At 39.2% G+C, this 23,502-nt stretch overlaps 1 protein-coding gene across 5 annotated transcripts in view; it reads left to right on the forward strand.

The window, feature by feature from the left end:
• Nucleotides 1-969: 969 nt before the first annotated feature.
• The window catches only part of DMXL1 (Dmx like 1), an 82,145-nt gene continuing 59,612 nt past the window's right edge, over nt 970-23,502 (forward strand). For 3 of the 5 annotated variants that reach the window (XM_075741010.1, XM_075741005.1, XM_075741007.1), the window contains exons 1-6: nt 970-1,166; nt 11,656-11,781; nt 17,646-17,723; nt 19,729-19,807; nt 20,431-20,563; nt 22,236-22,302. In XM_075741010.1, the coding sequence (XP_075597125.1) occupies nt 1,080-1,166; nt 11,656-11,781; nt 17,646-17,723; nt 19,729-19,807; nt 20,431-20,563; nt 22,236-22,302 (570 nt within the window). In that variant the 5' untranslated portion in view covers nt 970-1,079. Of the gene's footprint in view, nt 1,167-7,226; nt 7,387-11,655; nt 11,782-17,645; nt 17,724-19,728; nt 19,808-20,430; nt 20,564-22,235; nt 22,303-23,502 lie in introns of those variants that run through there. The other 2 variants (XM_075741008.1, XM_075741009.1) reach the window with 2 other exon arrangements.

The raw sequence follows: 23,502 nt of genomic DNA on the forward strand, positions 1-23,502 counted from the left end.
TCACACTTGGGCCTGGCTTGACCTTATCTCATCTCGTTGGCCCAAACTGGCCTCCACTGATCCTGCTCTTAAGTTGCCTGTAAAGCTATACCCATCTAGATGGCTCCCTCTTTCTTTTTTCTCATGTTATGAGGAAGGTGAAAAACCCAGTTGCCTACAGCTAATCTGGTGTCCCAGGAAAATGTCTTCTTTGCTTCCTAAGTCTCAGGGAAACATGTCTACCATCACCAGATGCTTCCTCTCGTGATGGCCTGTGGAAAGGCTGCAGCCAAGTCCCTCTGCTTGTAAAAGTATGTGGGCTAGAAGGGGACGCATTTGGGGTTATTGACTCTTGTAAGGGTTACTGACGACACCGGTGTCTGCTCTGGTGAGGCAGGAGCAGGAGCAGCAAGCTCGACAAGTTTTGAGGCCCACTCCTTCAGCCCACCCCCTGGGTCAGCCACATCGATGTCCTTGCTACCAGGCCGAGGCAGCATTTTCCAAGGCTATTTTAGTAACACAGTTAAATTCATCACTGAGCTACCATTACCCACAGCCCGCCCTACCGACCACGGGGAGCGCAACAGCAGCCCGCCGCTCCCCGAGCCCAGCGTGCCCTGACGGGAGGCCCCGCCCCCGCCCCGCTCGGCCCCGCCCCCGCCCCGCTCGGCCCCGCCCCCGCCCCGCTCGGCCCCGCCCCCGCGGGGGCCGCACATGCGCAGGCAGGACCCGCCCCCTCGCCCCCCCTTGGCGTCGCCTGTGGCGGTCGACGCGCATGCGCGGCGACTGGAGCCGGCCGGGCGGCGTCGGGGGTCGGCCGAGGGAGCGGGATCGTGCGGTTGGGGGCGGGCGGTGGCGGTGACGCCGCCGGGGCGGGCTCTCGCGAGAGCTGGCGCGGCGCGGCCGCGGAGGCAGGAGCGGGCAGGCGGCGCAGCCGCTGGCAGGGGGAGTGGCCGCTGGCAGGCGCGCTGCGCCGCCCCGTCCCGCCCTCCCGGCCAGGCTCCGCCCCGCAGTATGTGTTATCACCTCCGCCGCCGCCCGTGGGACGAGGGGTGGCCGAGCGGCGGCCCAGCGGCGGGGGCCGGCAGCGGTCTCTCGCTATGAACCTGCACCAGGTGCTGACGGGGGCCGTGAACCCCGGGGACAACTGCTTCTCCGTGGGGAGCCTGCACGACCAGCCCTTCACGGTGAGCTCCTCGCCGGGGCCCAGGTGCTTCCGCCGGGCCCGCGCTCCCCACCGCCTGAGCCGGCGCCGAAAGCGGCTGCGTCAGGCGCGGCAGCCGGCCCTTGAAGCTGCGCGGCTCGTCCCCTGTAGCGTCGTCGGCCGGTAGCGGCACTGCCCGCCGCCGGGAGAGGGCTTCCCTGCGGCACACCTGCTTGTGGCCTGCCCGGGGCTGAGGGTGGAAGGCAGGCGCGCAGAACTTTCCCGGAGCGGCGGCAGTTGCCGAGCCCGGAGGTGCGGGCAGCGCCTGCGGTGTGCGGGGCGGGCGGCCTCTCTGGGCTGGGCAGGGATGGACGGGGCGCGGGGCCCGTGCGGTGCCCGGCAGGGGCAGGCAGGCGCGTGCCGCTCTTAGGGGCGTTTGCAAGCGCAGGAATATGGTGGCTTTGATAAAACATTACATAAACGTCAGCCGGTACACGCGACTTTATGTGGAAGGGAATTTCAGCACTTGCTTCCCATCCGATGTGTAATTGCAATCCTTACTGGTCACAGTTGAGGAAGAACTTGTGAACTGTGCCTTAGTGTTAAAATCTTAAAGCCATTTTTGAACTACCTGTCTATGTTTATACTTAAGAGTGAAGAAAAACCACTTGCAGTATTTAGTAAAGGCTAAAGCTTTTTTTAGTGTTCCCTGTCCTCCCTTTCACTTTTGTTTTGTAAACAGACTTCTGTTGTGTTTTTCATGCCACACTCCCTCTGAAATATACTTTTCCAGCCTTCCATTTTGGGCTGATGAGGAATGAAATAAGACACAACAAAGTTTCTGAGTGCACCATGTTTGAGTATTTTTGACCTTACCTTTTCTGGCTTCCTCTAATTACAGCGTAGTGTGGTTTTGAGTTGATAGGGGAATGATAGATACAAATGCAAGAATTCAGAAACTTTTTTTTCCTGTCCTGTATGGTGTACACCATTAAATTCAGCTGGCTACTTGCAACTTCACTCTGTGGCACCCGTGCAGTGTTGATGCTGGAAAGATGGGGTACAGTCAGCTGCTTCCTTGGAGTTAGGCTGGCTTTGCAAAGTCCATTTATCTATAGCCTTGTCCGGTGATGTACTTCCTTCCAAAAAAATGAATCCTGTAAATAAGTTTGTGTTGGAAGATTTCTTAAACTGCAGCAACTGGGACTTCAAATTCCAACTGTGCCTCTGCTTTTACATATCTAGAATTGTTAAAGACCCACCAGTGATGGGAAACTATTTGGTAAGAGTCAAGGAGGTTTGCTTCACAGTGAAATGCTAGTAAACTTTTAAAGTGTGTTCTCGTAAGTTTCCCATTTTGGTATCATTCTTTTTTGAGGGAAATAGTTGAGTTATTAATGTCACCGATGCGTTCTCTGCCTGTTATGACCTAACTTACCAGAAGTGTTAGAGGTCCCTAACAGGAGTATTCCAATAGGATAGGAAGAGTAAGAATCTCTCTTTGAGGAGAAAGGAATGATTGGGAAGTGTAGTTTTCAGTAACTGTTTCTATGCTCTCTTTATTACAAGAGCTATTTTGACTTAACTCTAGTAACAATGTCTCCTACAGACACATTCATCTTCTTTGTTATGTCCTTTTCCCCAGAAGGATTACTTTTTCTCAAATTTAAAACTGCTAACAGAAAATCCTCGACTGCTTCAGTTTCTTGTTGGGTTTTTTTGTTGTTGTTGCTTTTACTCACTTTATAATTTTATGGTAAGTTTATAAGATTGCTCAGAAGCAGTAAGAAATGAAAGGTACCAAAGTGAATTTCTGCCTTTTTGGAAAGAAATGGTGGACTTAACCTTTAGAAAATCCAACAAGAAAAATGGGCAATTTTCCCATATCTGAAGTCATGATATAAGCATTAATAAATACAAATACTGTTCAGTAATATCTTAGAAATGGAAAAAAATGTGTCTTGGCAAACTTCTTCCAGTTTTCATGACTGAGAACTCATAGGGGTTGATATTTCAGGGTTATCTACTGTACAGGTCAGGGGAGTTAACCTTGTCTGACAAGAGAACTTGGTCTGTAATACCTTGATTTTTATTTAGATACAGTGTGGTTTGGAATATTGTCTGATATGCTGTACTGAATATTTAAGGTGAAAAGTTTTAGAATAAAGTTTTAAGCTAAACCCAACAGATTCTTCTCCTGAATTGGAGCAACTTCACCAACTGGTGAAAAATTGGAAGTGAAACTTGTAAAAAGTGCCTGTACCCACTGAATTCCATACACCTTCTTGAATAGGTTTTGCAGTTCTGTTTTAAGATGGTATTTTAAATACTTGTCCTAATGATGTGCAGGTTTGTTTTTCTGGCCTTCTTTTTTTAGGATGTGAAGTGTCAAGTGGAGCATAAGCTTTCTTGGAGAGAACACTTAGAGTTTTTGACATGTCTTTTGTTTATATATAGAAAAAGTCTCTTAAGCATCAAGATGTCATAAGAAGCATGCCTGTTATTTATCTGCTGAGAGCATAAAGTATGGTACACTAAAAGACTGAGAACACAGCCCTCAGAAGTCAGAACTTCATTGTTTATTCTTTATGTGCTTCACCTGAAGTTGAATTCTTTTATTTTCCATGTACTTGTCCACAGTGGACATACTTTCCTTTTTTTTCAGTTGCTTTCACATCTGAAATATTTGAGTAAAAGTCCCATTTGTTTAATAAGTTCATCACATAGGATACTGCTGTACTAGTTAGTACTGAAGTTGTATTTAAGTTACTAGGTAATGAACACTGATACCACTTTTGTGATTGCTTGGCTTTGTACATTTTTGCTTACTCAGATCTACCTCTGTGAAATTTTTTTCCAAGTACCAGAGGAGGGGAAGAAAACCCAACTGTGAGCAATAGCAACTTTATAAGCACAAGTCCCAAGACTGATAATGGTAGTCACAAAAGAGCAATTGTTTGTAGGAGTAAAAAGAAAGTTTCATGGTTTATTTCATTGCAACCAGAATCTTTTCTGGACAGATTTCCTCTCTGTGTGTGATTAAACTCATGGTGGACTCGAAACTTGCTTTGTATGATTGATAAAACTGAACTTCAAATGTTAAGTTGAAAAGCACTTGGAAAAAGTGATTTTGTGTAGTTCGGTCAAGACCACACTGAATTTTCTGAAGATAGTAGGTTATGATAGAAAGATTTCCAGCTCTGTAAAACTTTGGCTTAATAAAATTGTTACTTATCTGTCTAGAAAATACTTAACATTTTATATGTTTTTAGAACTCCATGTGTATCAATAAGTCAAGAAAATCAACTGACTGGTCATAAGAGTCATTCAAGAAGTTACACTGTTTACACCTGCTTCTTGATTGTGATTTAGAGAAGGGAAGGAAACCTTTTTGATCTTTTTTTTTTTTTCCATGTTCCAGTTAACCTGTTCTGAACTTGAGAAATGAATTGGTTTTTTAGCTGAATTAATCTAAAAAACCCCAAAACCTCTTTACATTTCAATGAAAATGTAGTTTCAGTGAGACTTGATTCTAAGTGCATGGCCAATCAATTTTTCACCTAAAGAGGTATATTAGTTCAGGTACTTTTGATAGATTAGAAAGTTGGGATTTTTTTCAAGCGTGATAAAAGAGTATTTCTAAAATTTAATTAATCCTCTTATATAATAAAAAATTTCTTTGATTAAGATATTTAAATGTAATACTTAAGCTAGTGTATCTATTTGTTACAATAATGGGGGTGGGGAGAGACCATGCTAAAAAGAGTAGTGCAAATTTATATCTCCATGGGTGAGATTTTTTTAATAGAGTAATTCCCTGAGGTACCATGTGGTTCATGGTCACTGTGCTTTTTGATTTAGACCATCCTGTGCAAAGGAGAAAAGTACAGATATTATTACAATATCACCTTCTTACTAGATTTATTTGCCTTTAATTTTTATCTTCACTTTTCATAAGAATGACCTTTGTTGTAAATTTTTCTTAGAGGAAGTTATGGGGGGGGAAATAAGAAGTGAGACACAAAGAAATATTTCTCTCCTACCTATGACTATTTGTGTTGCATTTAAGCACTATTTAGCGATTGCAGACTAAGAATTTATTATGTTTATGTGCTCAATCCAGCAGAAGAAGCAGGCACCTGATGTAATTAATAAAGATTAGTTTTTATATTTTTTTGGTAATGAGTCTAATGCTTTTCCTAGGAATAGCTTCTTTTTTTTTTAAAACTGGGAAATGAATCTTGCCTGAGGTACAATGGTTGTAAAGTTTGTAAAAATACCTATTGTAAGCTTCCACTTTCGAATGTGATAGAAACATTCAGTTCTTACAGAATTTCAAGAAAATCTTTTTTATCCATCAATTTGATTGTGAGCCTTGGCATCCTGACCTTTGGACTTGCAAATGAAATGAACCAAGGGACATAAGAATCCTTGAGACCCATCAGTAATAAAAATGGTCTTGATGTGGCTTGAGAATTACCTCTGGTACAGTAACTTAATCGGTTGCAAAACAAAAGAAGCAAAAGGTAACGTGGGTTGTTGTACTGGTAAACTTCCAGTGTAGCTGTAGTGGGGAAAAAACATTTCCAAACAAGTTACTGTGAACTGTCAAATGCAGTCCCTTGTTCTGCTTTGGCTAGGTGGCTCTGTGTGACCTTGAGCCCAGCGCAGAGTTCTGCACGCTTTCTAGTGTGTGTATTCATCCCATATATATTTGCATGTGTTTTTTTATATATATACATATAACTTTATAAATGTGTATATGTGCACACGCCTATTACTGCATTCACCTGTGGATAATAGCTGATAATTTATGGTAGGTGTACTTGTGCCCTTCATGTAAAAGATGTAGGTTAAGTTTGTGCAAGTGGTGCAAGATAATGTTTCAGTCCTTATGTAGCTGTCACAGAAACTATGGCAAGAGCTTTGTATGTCAGTACATAGAAGAAATATATAAAGAGAGTTGAGTATAAGGAAAATAATTGCTTTAGAGGTGCTGTGGTATCTAAGAGGTCAAGACCCCTGCTCATTTGCTTTTCTTCTGTGGAGAACAGAGTCTGATTTGCTAGTACCATTCTCTGTTTTTAAAAGTTGTATATATCAGGCTTTCACTTCAGGAAGAAATGAGAATAGTTCACATAATTGTCTATACTATTTTCTGTTAAAACTTACATGCTTCTAAAGCACTGTTGTAATCTTCTCCCAAGAAACATGATATTAGAAATAAGAGCTGATATCTGATTAAAAGAATGGATAGTAACTGTGAAAACCTAGTACTGCATGCAAAATCACATTTATTTTCACAGGCCTGAAATATCTTTTGCTTCCTAGTTTCATGCTTTTTTTGCTATGTCAACAGCTAGTGAAATCCATGTTCATGCAGCTTGAACTAGTTCTACCTTGTTTATTTGTGTAACAGAAGAACAAAGCGTTGTATAATAAACATTCCAAGAACGTGATAATATCAACATTATCTGCTTGTCCCATTGTGCAAAGACAACTTTCTTGTAAGTATTCTAGGACATTCTTAAGGTGAAATGATTTTATGGCTTGTCAAAATCATTTAGGGGCATCTTGGCTTGTGTGGTGTGTGGGTTTTTTATTTTGTTATTTTTTAAAAATTAATATATATTTAGGAATTCTTTCCTAGTTGAACTGTATGGCAGCATTTTGCTGTCCCGCTCCCCCTCCCCCTGCCCAGGGCCAGGTAATGTAGACAAGAGTATAGATAAGAGATACTGAGAAATGCTTATACTCTGAAATTGCTTCTTGACCTACAGACAGTAGAAGACTTGAATTACCTTTTTTCTTAGTTTCCATAGCTTATAAAAATGCAGTCTCAGTAGCTTGTTTCATTAGTGATGTATGAACTATTCTGGACAAGTCTTGCAGTAAAAAATAGATAAAGTTGACTGGTAGGCAGAATGAATTTTTTTGTATCTGAGAGACTCTTACTTCTGACTACTGACTTCCATTATACTATGCTAAAATACCTCATACAATTTTCTGAGGTAAAAAAATGTATGTGTAAAGTTTTGTGCTCTTGTTTGAGAGAAATGCCTTTTTATAGGCTACTACTGCTTAGAACCCTCATTCAGGTCTGGAGTCTGGGTTCCAGAGGTTGTGTATGAGGATGTGACTTCTCTGCACAGAGACAGTCCAATGGATGAGTTGCAGAGGGGACTGCAAAGAGCCAAAGGAAGGACACCTTAGGAGGAGGGGAGCACTCAAGCTTCCCTCCCAAAGTGTCTGATCAGTGTGAGGTAAAATGGGGTTGGGATGGTAGGCAGCAGTAGGAAAGCGACCCTGTTGCAGTTTCATTTGCCAGACAATGTAATTACCTTCTATTCGGATGCTTTTTTCCTTTGAAATATATTGCTTCGTTCCCCTCTGCATCCCTTGCCTTTTGTCTTTGAAATTGTGGTTCTCCTGCAGGCAAACACTGAGTAAACATCAAAAATAACCTCCAAGTCATCATCCTTCTGTTTGGCTGTAGTTATATTTGGAAGCTCTTTGAAAATGCTTTTCTTTTTTTTTCCTACCTCTTTGGGGACAGATCAGCTGTACAGGCTTATGAGCTAGTCAGTGGTTCTGTATTTTATTGGGGATTGGGAGGTCAATGTGACCAAGTATGATCTAATCCATCTGCATAAACTGATGTCAGAAGTGATTCTTTTTTTTCCTGAATGTCAATTTTTTTCAGGTAATGTGGACAAGTAGAATGTAAGGATTGGAATGACTGTATTTTTTTCTTCTAAGAATAAGATTTTAAAAGGGCACTTGTATTGGGTTTGCGTGGCAAGGTTTTGGAAGTGTGGGGGGGTACAGAGTGGCTTCTGTGAGAAGCTGCTAGAAGCTTCCCCTGTGTCTGATAGAGCCAATGCCAGCCGGCTACAAGATGGACCTGCCGCTGGCCAAGGCTGAGCCCATCAGCAGCGGTGGTAGGGCCTCTGAGATAACAGAGTTAAGAAGGGAAAATAGAAACCAAAACAGGAGTATTTGCAGCCGGAGAGAGGAGTGAGAAGATGTGAGATAAACAGCCCTGCAGCTACCGAGGTCAGTGCAGAAGGAGAGGCAGGAGGTGCTCCAGGTGCCGGAGCAGAGATTCCCCTGCAGCCCCTGGAGAAGACCATGGTGAAGCAGGCTGTCCCCCTGCAGCCCATGGAGGAAGGATGAGGGGGTGTAGAGATTCCACCTGCAGCCCATGGAGGACCCCACGCCGGAGCAGGTGGAGGCACCTGAAGGAGGCTGTGACCCGTGGGAAGCCCGTGATGGAGCAAGCTCCTGGCAGGACTTGTGGCCTCATGGAGAGAGGAGCCCAGGCCAGAGCAGGTTTGCTGACAGGACTTGTGACCCCGTGGGGGACCCACGCTGGAGCAGCCTGTTCCTGAAGGACCCGTAGGAGGGACCCACGCTGGAGCAGTTTGTGAAGAACTGCAGCCTGTGGGAAGGACTCGCGTTGTAGAAGGTGGAGGACTGTCTCCCATGGGAGGGCCCCCAGGCTGGAGCAGGGGCAGAGTGTGAGGAGTCCTCCCCCTGAGGAGGAAGGAGCAGCAGAGACACTGTGTGATGAACCGACCACAACCCCCATTCCCCGTCCCCCCTGTGCTGCTGGGGGGAGGAGGGAGAGAAATGGGGAGTGAAGTTGGGCCTGGTTAGAAGGGAGGGGTGGCGGGAGTGTTTTAAGATTTGGGTTTTATCTCTCGTTACCCTACTCTGATTTCATTGGTAATAAATTAAATTTATTTCCCCAAGTAGTCTGTTTTTCCCATGACGGTAATTGGTGAGTGATCTCTCCCTGTCCTGATCTCGACCCAGGATCCTTTCGTTATATTTTCTCTCCCCTGCCCAGCTGAGGAGGGCAGTGGTAGAGCGGCTTTGGGGGCACCTGGCCTCCAGCTAGTGTCAACCCATCACAGCACTCCTCTCATCCCTACCCTGGTCTGTATTCTTACGAGTGCACTTTTAATTATTTGTTAGAACTGAGAACTGCTATGATGAGAAGATACTCCCCAACTTTTCTTCTGAAAGTTCATCCCCAGTTTGACAAGCTTTTTTTTTTTTTTTAAACATACAGGATATGAAGTTGGGCAAGAAGTTATTATTAAACATAAAATAATAGCCATATTTAAACATAGCAAAAGGGAGGAGGAGCTATAACTCTTGGACAAGAATTTACTTTCATAGAGGGGACATTTCCAGGAAGTAGCAAGTGTAGGACATTTGCATACCTCTTTGAGCCAGTGCTACCCAGCAGAGCCTGGGTTAGCAGGAGATAGACTGAGTTCTGATCATATTTTAAGTCCTTGTTTGTGATACATTGATGAAAATGCCAGTTCTTAGAGACTTCAGTGTGTAGTGTTTGATAGCTACTCTGGAGTTCTTCTGGTGCAAAATGCCAGGTGTACTCAGGGTTTTGATATATGTTAAAATTGGTTGAGTTCTTGATACCATTAAAATGGTTAGTTTGTGAACTTCAGGATCGCTGCTAGTGGTGTTACTGTATATACTAGTTCTTGCTCACCGTGGTTGGGAATATTGTGGTGTTGTGACACTATGTGATCTCAGGCTTGCCTGTGAAGCTAGAAATGGAGAGAACCAGATGGGTCCATATTAAATCTATAAAGTGCAGATGAGGCCTAGAAGGGCATACAGAAGAGCAGGTGGGCTTCATACAGTCTTTGGCACTTCAGTCTTTTGAAGACAGTTTTAATAAAGCCATGTTATCTCTTTAAAGTGAACCAATTTTCTTAAAATTGCCTCCACATGGAACAGTAAATTCAACAAAATGCCTTTGGGAAAAATTGTATGCATGTTACTTTGGAATAACCTTTGCCGGCTGGATTAAGGACTTAATCAATGAGTCACCAGGTGAGATGGTTTTTAACTAAAGAAAAAAGTGTTATGTGAGGAACAGGTCTGAAGTTCATGTAATTGTGATATCAAAAGAATCGTTTTAATACTTCAACAAAAAATAGTACTCAGTCTCCTCTTTTGTAACACATTTTAAATCAGACTGCTTTGGACCCTGCAGTTTAATATGTCAATTTGTAATAAATGCTGCTTTTTCGACAGGAGGAATTACACTGCTTGAACCTCTTCTTGAAGCTGAAGAGGGGACAGGAAGGGCTCAAAACCCTGACCAATAATAATGATCATAAATAAATATATGGTTACATTTAGTGTGCACAAGCATTCTAGACAGCATTTTCAATTATCAGGTTACTTTAAAAGTGGCTGGTGGTCTGCTGGTTGGAAAGTAATAACTATTGGCTGAGAATGGAGATTGCAGTATTCTGGGTAAGATTGTTTTGTGAAATATCACTGAACCCTTTGTGGGGAAAATTTATCTTTGGACCAAAATCTCCATAATTTTAATTTTTTTTATTTTAATGTGTGTAATATTATGATAGTCTAGGTCAGGCTTGGCTGAAACACCTGAAAACATGATCATCAGATTTCAAATTCGTAAATCTAGCATTCAATTTTTCTGTTTTTTTCAAGTCAAAAGTGTTTTTAGTTAATACCCTAGAAATTAGTAGGGTTGGTTGTAAAGCACAAGCATTTATGTCAATATATGGAAATCTTCCATCTGTGGTCTCTGTGAGGCTGTTCTGTTCTTGAAACTTTTGGCCAACTAAAATGACATTTTTGGCCCTTCTGTTGTTCTATTGCTGTCTAACAGGAAACTATTTTTTATGCTTTTAATTTTGTTGCTGGCTTCCTTTAATGCATGTGCATTCCTTGTTCTAGGACTTTAATCCTTGAATGCTATATCCTTACACTTATTGTATGATTCTGCTCGCTGTTGTTTCCACAGGTTTCTCCAGTGTTAGTCTTTCTCTCCCTTCTAATCTGTACTCAGTTTCTAACAAAACTTGCGTAAAGGTGGGAAGATATTTTGACTTGGACATTGCAGTACTCAAGTCAGATGTGAATGTGTTAGATATATCAAATTACTTAGTGACATTATATATTTAAGAGAAAATAAAATTAATCCATGGAATGCAAGTAACAGGAGACTCAACAAGTCTGAAAGCACAGCTTTGCTTTTCTATAACTAATCTTCATTCTGTTACCCGTATCAATTTTTCCTTTGCTGAATTCCTTACTGAATGCTTTGTACCATTTTAGCTCCTGAGTTCTAGTCCCCCTTTGGAAAAAAATATTTTTAAATGCCTCTGTCTCCAGTCTAGGAAATATATTACTTTTTCATACTTTGCATGAACTTTGTTCTTCATGCTTTTTCTTTTCTGTTAGATATTTTCATTAACTCAATCTTTTTTGCCTTTTCTATCTTGAACCTCTGTTTGCTTGTTATGCAAGTATTGTGAAGCACTTCTAAGCATGGAGGAAGAGTAATTTGCCACTTCTGTTCCTTGATTTAAAATGCAGACATCTGTTTGATCTCTGCAAATACCTCTAATTCCGTCTATAGTGTTCTACATGGATAGGATACGTGGAGTATGCTGTTTCATACTTCACTGATATGCTGTAAATAGCTAAAGCTTTAATTTTTGTTTCTCTTTTAGGCATATGCATCAGGATGTGATATTGTGGTATTGGGGACTGACTTTGAAAGATTGCAGATAATCCCTGGAGCAAAACATGGAAACATTCAGGTGGGATGTGTGGACTGTTCAATGCAACAGGGGAAGGTATGTATAGCAGCATTTCCAATAATGTGCTAGCAGTGTCATGTTAAGCATCTTCTCAAGGCTATGGATACTTGCAAGTTAAAGCAAATACAGAAGAGCGAATACTAAAATGGCTGTTTGCTTCATGTCTTTATTTGTGATATGAAGCACAGTGAATGTGAAATAGTAACCATAGATATAAGATTGTAGAAGATATATAGGGCTGCACAGGAAGATATAGATATGCAGAGGGCTAGATAGAGGAGATAACAAAAATTGAACAAAAGATGAATAAAGTGGAAGCAAAGGAAACTTACTCACTATGGCTTCACACTATTGGGCATGTCATCGACATGCTTTGACATCTTAGTGGCTGGTATCAGATGAGTCCTTCCACAAAAATCACTTTCAGGTCATCCAGAAAAATGACATCCTTTTCAAGCAACTTGTAAAGGTTTGAAACTGCTCTTGAACAGGGTCTTGCTTTCTTGAATTCTCAGCTTTTTTTATGTAGGTAAACTGGATCAAAAATGTTGTATTTTAGACGCTCTTAGGTTTCAAGTGCTTTTTATAGAGGTCTGTCTTAGTTGTTCTGTCACAGTAAAGAAGGAATAACTAGGTAACTCTATACATTGGGATGTCACAGTGTGATGAAGCTGTTCACCAATTCAGTAAGAACTGTGTCTGGGTCCATGTTGGCTCATCTATGAGGGTTTTTTTGTTACTTTCTTTAAGCCTGTCCTAGTGAGGAGATAATGTGAGCCTTCTACACATGGCTATAAGTCTTACGAATTGATAAGAGCTTTGGTTAGATTCTGGTGTCCATCCTGAGGCAAGACCTGTGTATGGACACCAGTTCATGTTTACGTGTGAAGTCTGATGAGGATCCACAGCCACTCTCTGTTCCTGCTTTTTAATGTTTGAGTGCTGAACTCTTGCAATGGTAGCAAAGGAACATAAATGAAAGTGAGGAAATGTTCTTCTCTGTGTCTCTGGTACCTCATAACCATAAAGAGTACATGTGTTTCTCCATTGGCGGCTCTTAACTAGGAAGTTTTTTTGAGTTCATTAGCCATTTATTAACAGATGGTGAAATACACATACAAATCACATATCACAGTTGTTATTATAAAATTTGTTTGTGTATTTGCAAGGCCATCTTAACTGCACAATAGTAGTTTTGTATGCACTTAAATGACAAACTGTCCTTGAATTGTAAATTAACACACTTGAATATAGCAAATGATCAAGCTTACTAAGCTTCAGAATTTTTTGTTTCTTAAGGAGACTTATGTGGTCATTTTGATTCTGCACGTTGGTGTTGTTTCTGTTAGCAATTAGATGTATTTGCAGAATCCTGAAATACTAAGCAGTGAATGGCTACAAATCTGCTTATTGGACTGATCGATACATTTCCAGTTCACTGTTGCAAGGATGGAATTTCTTCTTACAGCTTTTTCATTTGTATTGACACACAGGTTTCTCTTCAGTTTACTTTCAGATTATTCTTTGTTTAAAATCTATAGGAAGAAGCAGAATGCCAACAATGCAGCTTATTTAGGCTGTAATTTTTAACCTTTCTAGAAAGCATCCAGTTATAATTTGTAGCTTACAAATTATGTACCTCTTTATTTTTTTGCTTTATGGGGAACTGCTATCAAGCATTTTCTCAATAATAGCTGGCGTTTACTCTTTTTGAAGGATCTCCATCACTCTCCCCTTGGATGACAGAATTGGTTTGTCAGAGTTATTTTCTAGTTATGAAAGTAATGGGTTGAAATTTTTCTCCATTCTTGCTCCCTAAATCTAATTCTAGTTTATTGGGAAGCTAGTACTTTGTGTGAAGCTACTTTGAAGTAGCAACAGTTTAGTTCATATATGACCCACCTTTCCCTTGGCTTCGCAGAGTGGGGGGAACATGGCACCGTCTTTTCTCTTCCTAGTCTAGTTTTGGAGATAAACTTAATTCTCTGTCTCTAAGAATGAGATGAGGGCAAAAAAAATGGATGAGAATTTTTAATCATCCCAAGGAAGCATGTATATATATGTTTATATTTACAAGTGTTTATGCGAAGTGTTTTCTTTATGGAACAAACTATTTTACTGATGTCAAAGAAAAATGTAGGTACTAATTAAAAATTTTAGTTGGTTGTCATGCTAATAGGTTACCTGTAGAAAATTGGTAAGTAAAACCAGTAAGTTTTTTTAAATAAGACATTTTAAAATAAGAAATCTTTTTCTCATAAGTGGAACTGCTAATTATTTTGAGTATGAAGGCACAGTTTAGAATCCAGGGTTTATAATTTCATGTGTATGTCATGGTTTAGCCCCAGCTGGCAACTAAGCACCACACAGCCACTGGGTCAATTCTCCTACCCCCAGTGGGATGGGGGAGAGAATCAGAAGAGTAAAACCAAGAAAAGTCATGGGTTAAGATAAAGACAGTTGAAGTGAAGCAAAAGCCACACATGCAAACAAAGCAAGACAAAGAATCCATTCCCCACTTCCCATGGGCAGGCAGGTGTTCAGCCATCTCCAGGAAAGCAGGGCTCCAGCACGTGTAACTGCGGCTTGGGAAGAAAAACACCATCACTCCGAATACCTTCCTTCTTCTTCCCCCAGCCCCTTATATGCTGAGCATGATGTCATGAGGTATGCAATATCCCTTAGGTCAGTTGGGGTCAGCTGTCCCAGCTGTGTCCCCTCCCAACTCCTTGTGCACCCCCAGCCCACTTGCTGGTGGGGTGGTGTGAGGAGCAGCAAAGGCCTTGGCTCTGTGTAAGCACTGCTTAGCAGGAATGGAAACATCCCTGTGTTATCAACACTGTTTTCAGCACAAATCCAAATCATAGCCCCATACCAGCTACTATGAAGAAAATTATCTCGGCTGAAACCAGGACACTGTATTAGGGCGGAGTGGTTTTGTTTGGTTTTTACTAGGCAGTCTGTGGGTCCTTTTCAAAGGATCTGTGATTGTTTTATTTTTGCTGTTTGGTAATGAGTGATAATGCAACTTAGTAAGAGTTGCAGACCTACTGATGAATGAGAAAAGTATTGAGGGCTTCTGTGTAATATGGAGGCCTGGTGGAGAAAAGCATAAATGTATGAAGAAACTATTTGGAGTATGCTAAAACTTTATAAAACGAGAACCTGATGCTGTCAGTTATATTCCTACATTGGACAAACTGGTGAGGGTGGACAAAGTTGTTGCCCTAAGGACTGATGCTTTATTCTTATATGCCAGTGCAAGAATTATGGAGTCATAGAATGGTTTGGGTTGGAAGGGACCTTTTTAGACATGATCTAGCCGAATCTCCCCCCATGGTGGGCAAGGACATCTGTCACTAGATTGGGTTGCTCAAAGCCCCATGCAACCTGACCTTGAATGTTTCCAGCGATGGGGCATCTACAGCTTCTCTACCAGTTCCAGTGTCTCACCATCCTCATTGTAAAAAAATTTCTTCCTTTTCTAATCTAAATCTACTATCTTTTAGTTTAAAACCATTATTCCTTGTCAAGTCCAGCCTTGGTAAAAAAGTCTTTCTCCATCTGTCTTGTAAGTCTCCTTTAAATGCTGAAAGGCCACAATAAGGTTTCCCTGGAGCCTTCTCTTCCCCAGGCTGAACAACCCCAACTCTCATAGGAGGGGTGCTCCATTCCTTTGATCATTTTTGTGGCCTTCCTCTGGGCCCGTTCTAACAGGTCTGTGTCTTTCTGGTGCTGGGGGCACCAGAGCTGGATATAGTACTCCCAGCGGGCCTCACTGGAGGGGGAGAATCACCTCCTTCACCCTGGTGGCTGTCCTTCTTTTGATGTAGCCCAGAATGCAACTGGCTTTCTGGGGTGTCAGGAGACATTGCCAGTTCATGTTTGAGTTTGGTTTGTTTGGGGTTTTTTTGTTTTGTTTTGTTTTTTTTTTGTCCACCAGTACCCCCCAGTCCTCTGCAGGGATGCTCTCAATCCATTCATTCTGCTAGTCTATATCGATGCTGGGGATTGCCCAAGGTGCAGGACCTTGCACTTGTCCTTGTTGAGCTTCATGAGGTTCACATGGGCCTACTCCTCAAGCTTGTCAAGGTCCCTCTGGATGGCATCCCTTCCCTCAAGTGAATCAACTGCACCACTCATCTGGGTGTTATCTGCAAATGTGCTGAGGGTGTGTTCACTACCACTGTCTATTGTTGGGAATGACTGTAACCTCTCTCTTACAAGTCAGGAAGGGTTCTCTGCACATGTTATTTCTAATAACAGGTCTTGGAACTACAATAGACATTTGTTTGATGTCTAGGTGATTATTGTGTTGTTCGGCAAATTCTTCAACACAAATTTGTGTTATTCTTTTTGGTGGCATACTGCTCAGTGAATACTACTCTGAGCGGCTGTGTCATTGTGGAAGCCTGTGGAAACTTTCAGGGGATAGCAGTTGCTCTGGTCACTATTAGTTTAGCATTTTGGCATGCTAATGTTAGTTTGTCTTAAAAACCCACTAAATAATAAAAAATGGAAGAATTGTCCACACTTGGAAAAAAGCAAAAAGGAAAATTCTTCTCTTTGTTAGAATGTGGAATGGAATTATGAGAATAAAATAAGTGAGGTAGTTAAAGAGAATTAGAGAGGGCAAATATTGGCCTGAGATGTAAGGAAACAGTTTCTTCAGGCATTTTGCAACTGTGATAATATTATTCTTGGCATTTTTGGGTCAGGCTGATGTTTAAGTTGTTAGTGTGATAGAAATTTATTTAACTGTTCTTTTTAATGCAGAGGGTTTCTTTTGAAGCTACAGCTCTATGGACTTTAGGATCTGCATGGATTTGTACATACGTACAGATCATGTACCTCTGTAATGGATCTGTAAATAATATTAATATGTATGACAGTTTAGGCTGATGCTGAAATCAAAATGTATTGTATAAAGTGACTGACTTTCTTTAATGCTGTTAAAGGAAAATTGTGAATACTTTCTGACCCAGAATTTCACAGAAGTAGGAAACTGACTATTATAGCATATCAGAACTGTAGTTGTGCACCTTTTAACATCAAGCATCACTTCAGAATGTAGGATGTCTGTTATACATGACCTATGTATACATGACTCCTTCATTTTTGTAAATCTGTGTTTCAGAGTAGTTTTAGGCAACATTGCCTTGTGATTACATTCTCAGGCTATCTGCCTGAGGTCTTTAATGTGTATTTGGCTTGTTTTGGCTCTTCTTAGCAAGTCTTTTAAGCTTGCTTTTATATATGTATCTTGAGATATAATACTCTTAATTTTATCTTAATGCAAATTTGGGGTGGCTGATACTGCTAATGGAATAAGACTTTGAAATACCAATTAAAGCTCACTATGCTGCAACGGTTTTTTTTAAGTATTTTATGGTAGTATATTTAGTAGTTCTTCTGTTTTGCAGTTCTCTGCATTGGGTGTGTAGCTTGCGTAGCTAGTCTTCTGAATTAACTTTTTATAATGCAGCATGTCCTTATGCCAAGGAAGTCTACAAAAGTACCCTGGACTGATGTTGTTGGTTCCATTTCTGAGAATGCGAACTCGGCAGACTCTTTTGAGTATTTACTTAATTTAATGTGGAAACACTATTGATAATAAATCTGATGTAAAAAAAAAAAAGCTTCTGTCCACCTGTACTCTTAGTAGTTCATCAGGACTAATATGTAATTAAGTAATTGTATTTTTATTATTGTCAATGCTTGCTTCATGACTTTTGCTAGATGTAATTTTTCTGTTATTGAAAGGGAATAGGGATGTGAACTTCAAATTTATCCACAAGAGTGATTAAAAGTAGAATCAATTTGCAGTTTATTCTTGTTTGTTCTATAGCTTGGTTTTTCTGTGTGTGTCTTTATGTACATATAAATATAAATTGCTTTAGATTGCAGCTTCTTATGGAAATGTGATTTGTGTCTTTGAGCCAGTTAGCCTCTTGAAGCAGAACAGCAGTCATCATAATGTAAGTAATTCATCACTCCTTAATTCATTTACTCAGTTATAAAATGTGACTCATTTTTCTGTTTAGCTTTAAAGTTGAAGATTTCTTTGATGTTGTCTTTTAATGCTGGAATAAAATTGAGAGATAAGATGGTCCTTGGGAAGTGAAAATAGTAGAAGGAGGGCAAAGACATACTATTCGACATAGTTTTAAAAGAAATAGGTTGTACTGTAATACTTCAGATTGATGATTTATCTAACACTACAATTAATAACTGACATAATCCAGAACCCAAAAAGATGTGCATGTCCCTGTTTTCCAAAAAGTATAGCCGTTACAACAGGAATTCCTTTCTGAAGCATCCTGTGTAGCCTTTATGTCCTGATGTTTTACAATTCTGATTTTAACTGTGGTTTATGAAACTGCATGCTCATGGTCAAATCTGTAATAGTTTCAAAAAGTCTATAGCTTTTTTAGAATATCTGACTAAGTCCTTATACTTCAGTGTTATAACTATGAATAAGAAAAATATTTATCCTCTTAGTTTTGGTGACAGTGGTTTAGTGAATTAGTGGCCAGAATCTTAATTTCTGGCTAATAATATAATTTAGAGCAAGTTATTTAACCATGAATTAGTCTTATCATTAGAAGCATTAGAGTCTAGTTAAAGTCAGTTTGATATGAGGGCTTTGACAGCAATTACTCAAGGAGCTTCTGTCTCCCTCTTCAGGGGTTTGGTCTCTTTGTTTATATTGTTTACATGGCTGTATAGTGGGTTCCTGTCTATGACCAGCTCAGTCATATGGTTCCTGATGTACATGTAAACCAGTGGTATTTTATTTCTTAATTAAATAGCTGGTAATGGAAGGAGAAAAAAAATTATACCACTGGAAAGGAGTGGAATAAAATAATGGTAAAATGTGACTTTCTATGCTCATACGAACTTTTTAAAAGTACTAATCTCTTTTTTGATCATTGGACCTGTTCAGTCTATCCTGAATGTTTTTCTATACTGGTAAACAGTACACTTAGCTTGAACCTTCAAAGTTAGTGTAGTAACTGTAAGGGATGGAGGAATCACTCTCCACCCATGATTTGCTTTCAAATATTTATAATTGAAGAAATACTCTTTTACTTCATTCTTGCAGTTAACCTCTATGCAATAATTTCCAGCATGTTTAGGTTGTTGTAAGATTGTCTCTGCCTTCCATTTACTAGAATGTTCAGGATCGTAACAAAACAAACCCCACAACAGAAAAAACAGCTTCAGAAATATTTCATTTAGATACTTTATCTGCAGGTACTTCTTACTGTTTTCCACCAAACTTCTGAAAGATTTAGTTGTTATGTCTTAGCTTTCACATCTATTGGTTTGATATTTTTGAAGTGGGGGATGGTTATTTTAAAAATGTCTGTGAATTAAGAAAAAAACCTGTTGGGTCTTAATATTATTTCTAGTAATGATTTCAGTTTCTTTTATAATTCAAAGCATTAGAACTCTGCAACCTATTATCAAAACAGACCAGATAAATATTTTGTGAATTTAATCCTCAGCTTGTTCCAGTGAATGAAGTAATGATGCAAAATCTGAAGATAGTTGACTGTCCTGTTGTGTATTAAAAAAGGGAGGGGAGAAGTATCATTGATGTGTCCTTGTACTACTACTGATATCAAACACCAGGTGTATTTAATTTTTGAACTAGCTTTTAAAAAAAAATTAAAAAATTGGACTTCCCTTTAAAAAAATCCCAGATTCTGATGATGATTTTATGTACTGAATTTTTTTCAAGCTGTATTTTTAAAATAAGAAGTTAGAAACTACTATTTGTATGGTCAGATTAATGGAAAGCTACTTTGTTTAAAAATCAGAATTCATCCATTTTTAGTAGATTAGTAATGTATTTTTAAAAACATCCTTCATAAAACTTGGCGAGTGCAGTGAAGATATGCTATTTCTATTGTAAAAGGGGATGGGAGGGGAAGGAAGTGTTGTAATACTAATGTTTGTGGCTACTTAAAATTTCAGATGTTACATTACCAGTGGCAGAAGAATGCTCAAATTTTACTGGAAGCGACAGTACATAATCTAACCTGGGATCCAACAGGTAAGAATAGGAATAAAGAAACGCCTAACTATTTGATACTGCAACTAATTTTTTAATTTAAATTTCACTGTTGTTTGAGGACAAGGAAAATATTTTTTATTTGTCCTAGCATGATAAAGAACACCAAAGTGGAGTGAAATCTACCTTTTTTTCACTTGTTATAGGAGAACCAAAATATTAGGTGCATCTGGTCAATTATCATTATTATTACTCAATTATTCTAATCTCAGCAGTATCTAAAACCATAGTTTAAAGTTAAGTATTTGTTGTGAAAGAGGGATGTCTGCAGTAGCTCTGGTGTTTCTTTTAGAGAAAGTGACTTTGAAATTTTGATTAATTTTCACTATTTGAACTGTAGATCCTCAAATCAAAATGTCTTATAATATATGAGAGTATCTTCTTGCAAGATTGACCCAATCTATATCCATGTAGAGAACATGTAAAAGGCACACTGCTGTTATAGTGACTTTGCTGTAGAAAAGGTGTTAAGGTAATGTATAGCATATTTTATTCTATAGTTTCAGCTTTGCAAAAGTGTTTGTGTGTTTTTTTTCCCCTCTCTCTCTAGAAGTCTATATTTTGCTATTTTTTTGTAGTTATATTGTTATAAATACTTGTTTTAGGCACTCGCCTGTTGACTGGTTCTAGTAGTCTTCAGCTTTGGTCCAATGTTGCTTTGGAAAACCCTTCTGACAATGACAATACTGAAAGAACAGATGCTGGACTTGGAGAATGGAGGTGTATCTGGCAATGCAAGTAAGAAACTTGTTAAAGACAAGTAATTCTTTTTCCTTGCTGATTCATACCTTTCAGATTAAATACTTAGTGTAATTCAGTGAAATCCTATTCTATACCATTACCTGAAAAATTTTATTGATATGTGATAAATTTGAATCATATTTCCCTCGAATACGTGACATTTCTTGTTACAAGATAAGTTGTAACTGATTTTGGGGTAGTTTATGTTCTTAGGCAGTTCTTCAATTATATTGAACACTACTAAAATACTGAGGGAAGGCTGCTATTGAGACTGTCTCTGTAGACTTTGTTCCTTGTACAAGAAGTAAAGTGAAGGGTACATATTTGAAAATTATTGTGCTTGAAGGACTGATTAAAATAAACTACTTTCTATGTCTAATCTACTGCAGCTTTCTTTCCTTCTCACACATCTCCCCCCTTTCACATACCTTTTACTTTTTCTGTGTTTATTTTGGATACTTGGAACATTCATGCAAAGATGGATGCATTCTGGTTTATTGCATCTCTGAATGCTCTTCTTGTATTCATGTTGATTAATCATTTTAAACTTTGTGTCTGTGTATTGGTGCATTCAGAAGAGTTTTAGTTTAGTTCTTAAGTTTACAAGTTAATTTAAATCATGGTCCTTCCCTAGGAAGATGTTTCTAACACATCAGGTACGCTGTTCACTCAGGACCAGTGTACCATATAGCAGTCTCCCAAAGTGGCTGACTGGAAGGACCCACCTGAAATTATTCTTTATGAAGCACTTAGCATTAGTTGTGTGGTTCCCTGGAAGTACCTTTTTTTAATCCTTTAGTTGTTTCTTCTTCTGTGTACTTCCTAGCTTTTATCAAGGATATGTTTAAAATCCCAAGATCATCCAAATGACAACTGAAAAATTTTCCTTTGAATATGATAGACTTTATAAAGGAAGTTGAAAAGTTACTCAATTTATTGAGACATCTGTGGATCCTCATCTCTTAGCTTAATAAGAAGGGTCAGCCTGTAGATAGAATGCCATGGGTATGGTTTTAAAATCCAGGGTTGTGCTAACAGTAGTCAAGATAATACAGATGCTGCTTTTCCTCTGTCTGTTCAATAATATATTTTGCATTTGTAGCCTCTACCTTACAGAAAACTTTATAGCTCTCCACCTGTTTCCCTCTTTTAAATTATGTTGTGAAGGAGAGAGACCTGAGTGTTACATACTTTGAACCAGTAAGTTCTGGAAAGAGTCAACAGAACTTGCTTTGTCAGTTCACCTTTTATGCCTGTACTACTTCTGGCATTTGTACTTCAGTTAAATTTAAAATAGGTTTTTCTTAAGGAGAAGTTTGCAAGATAGTGATTTTGCAGTACTACCCTTTGCCAGAATAACTTTTTAAGTCTGAAAGAGGCATCCCCAAATGTTTTCATACTGACTTTACTAGGAGAATGTTGCTTAAACCTAGGTGGAAATTTACTTTCTTTTGATGCACAGCTTCTGTAATTGACTTGCTGTTTACAGCAAGTTTACCTCCTAGTCCTTCTGGACTTTGTTAAAGTTTAAGTTGTTTAGCACAATACAATGGATGCTTGCATATGAGAATTAAATCGCTTCCATGAGTTCAAGGGGAAAAGCAAATGTTTAGAGTTCTGAAAAAGTTCTTGAAACTTATTTTCTATTTCTAATTGTCTTATTTCGTAGAACTGCTTCTCAAGTTTGTTTAATGAAATTCTCTCCAGATGGGGAGTTTTTTGCTACTGCTGGAAAGGTAAGCATTTTTTGTAACTTGTTTTGTGCTAATTCAGATAAGCTATTAAAACAAATAAACAAACCCACACATTAAAAATTAAAAAAGCTTTTAAATGAAAAATTAATTTTTTTATCTTTTTTGCATATTATTTCCAATTATCTATGCATCTTTTGGTAAATAAGAATTTGGGAGAAAGGTAGTTTGGGGAGGGGGGGAACCGAACAAATATGCACTGCTTACTATTTTAAAATACTAATGTTTCTGATGTCTTATAATTTGGTACTGATTAAAGAGAACAGTTTCAGGGAATGGGGGAGATCTGTGGACGAGCTCACTGCTGGATATCCTTCTTGTGAGGAAATCTATTCAATAGTTCACTAGAATTGTTATACCATTAATCAAAAATAGCTCTAATATATTTTTGGGTAAATGTGTCTGTATGCTTATGCAGAAGAGAATTCACACTCCCTTCCACAGGTATTAGCACGTAGTTAATGTCAGTGGTCATGGCCAATCTTAGAGATTAGTTCTGTGTGCTCAGCATTGAGTGGTTTATCAGCAAAAGCAGTAAAACCCTTTGGCAAAATAAGTAAAGAAGTTAAAGCAAAATGTCACAGTCATATCTTTCACTTCCTTAAACACTAATTAATCTTTTATTTATACTACGAAACTTGTTGTTCAGGTTTTGTAAGAGAATAATAGCCTAACAAGTCAAAGCAGAAAATGCAGAAGATCCAGTAAAAGTGTGACAAATCCATATGAGAATTTATATTACTTGTTAGGGAAAGTGAAATGAGCAAATAAAATTGTTGTCTTTATTTGAGGGGAGAGTCACATTGACATTGGTCAAAAATTTTCAGTGTAAGTGTCCAGACCCATATTGTGAGAATTTATGGGATTATCAAAGTAGATTGTGGGGCAGGGAATGTTTTCAGATTAGTTTTCTGATTCTTTTTTAAAAACCGTAAACAGTATAAACAGTTTTAACGCAGATTGAGATGTAGGTAGGCATCAAGTTTGTGCTACCAACTAAAGAACCTAGCAGACACTGCAGAATTATTACAAAGGAAACAAAATGCTAGTATGTAAGGTTAATTGGGACAGTGCAGTTGCTGAGATTAGTGAAAACTTGGTTTAAGTGTCGCAGAATTCAGAGAGGTATTAACCTGACAGAATGAGTTTTAGAGTTAAGAGTGAAAGATAGTTGTGTAGTTTGGT

This window comes from Balearica regulorum, chromosome Z, assembly GCF_011004875.1.
Source record: "Balearica regulorum gibbericeps isolate bBalReg1 chromosome Z, bBalReg1.pri, whole genome shotgun sequence".
NCBI lineage: Eukaryota > Metazoa > Chordata > Aves > Gruiformes > Gruidae > Balearica > Balearica regulorum.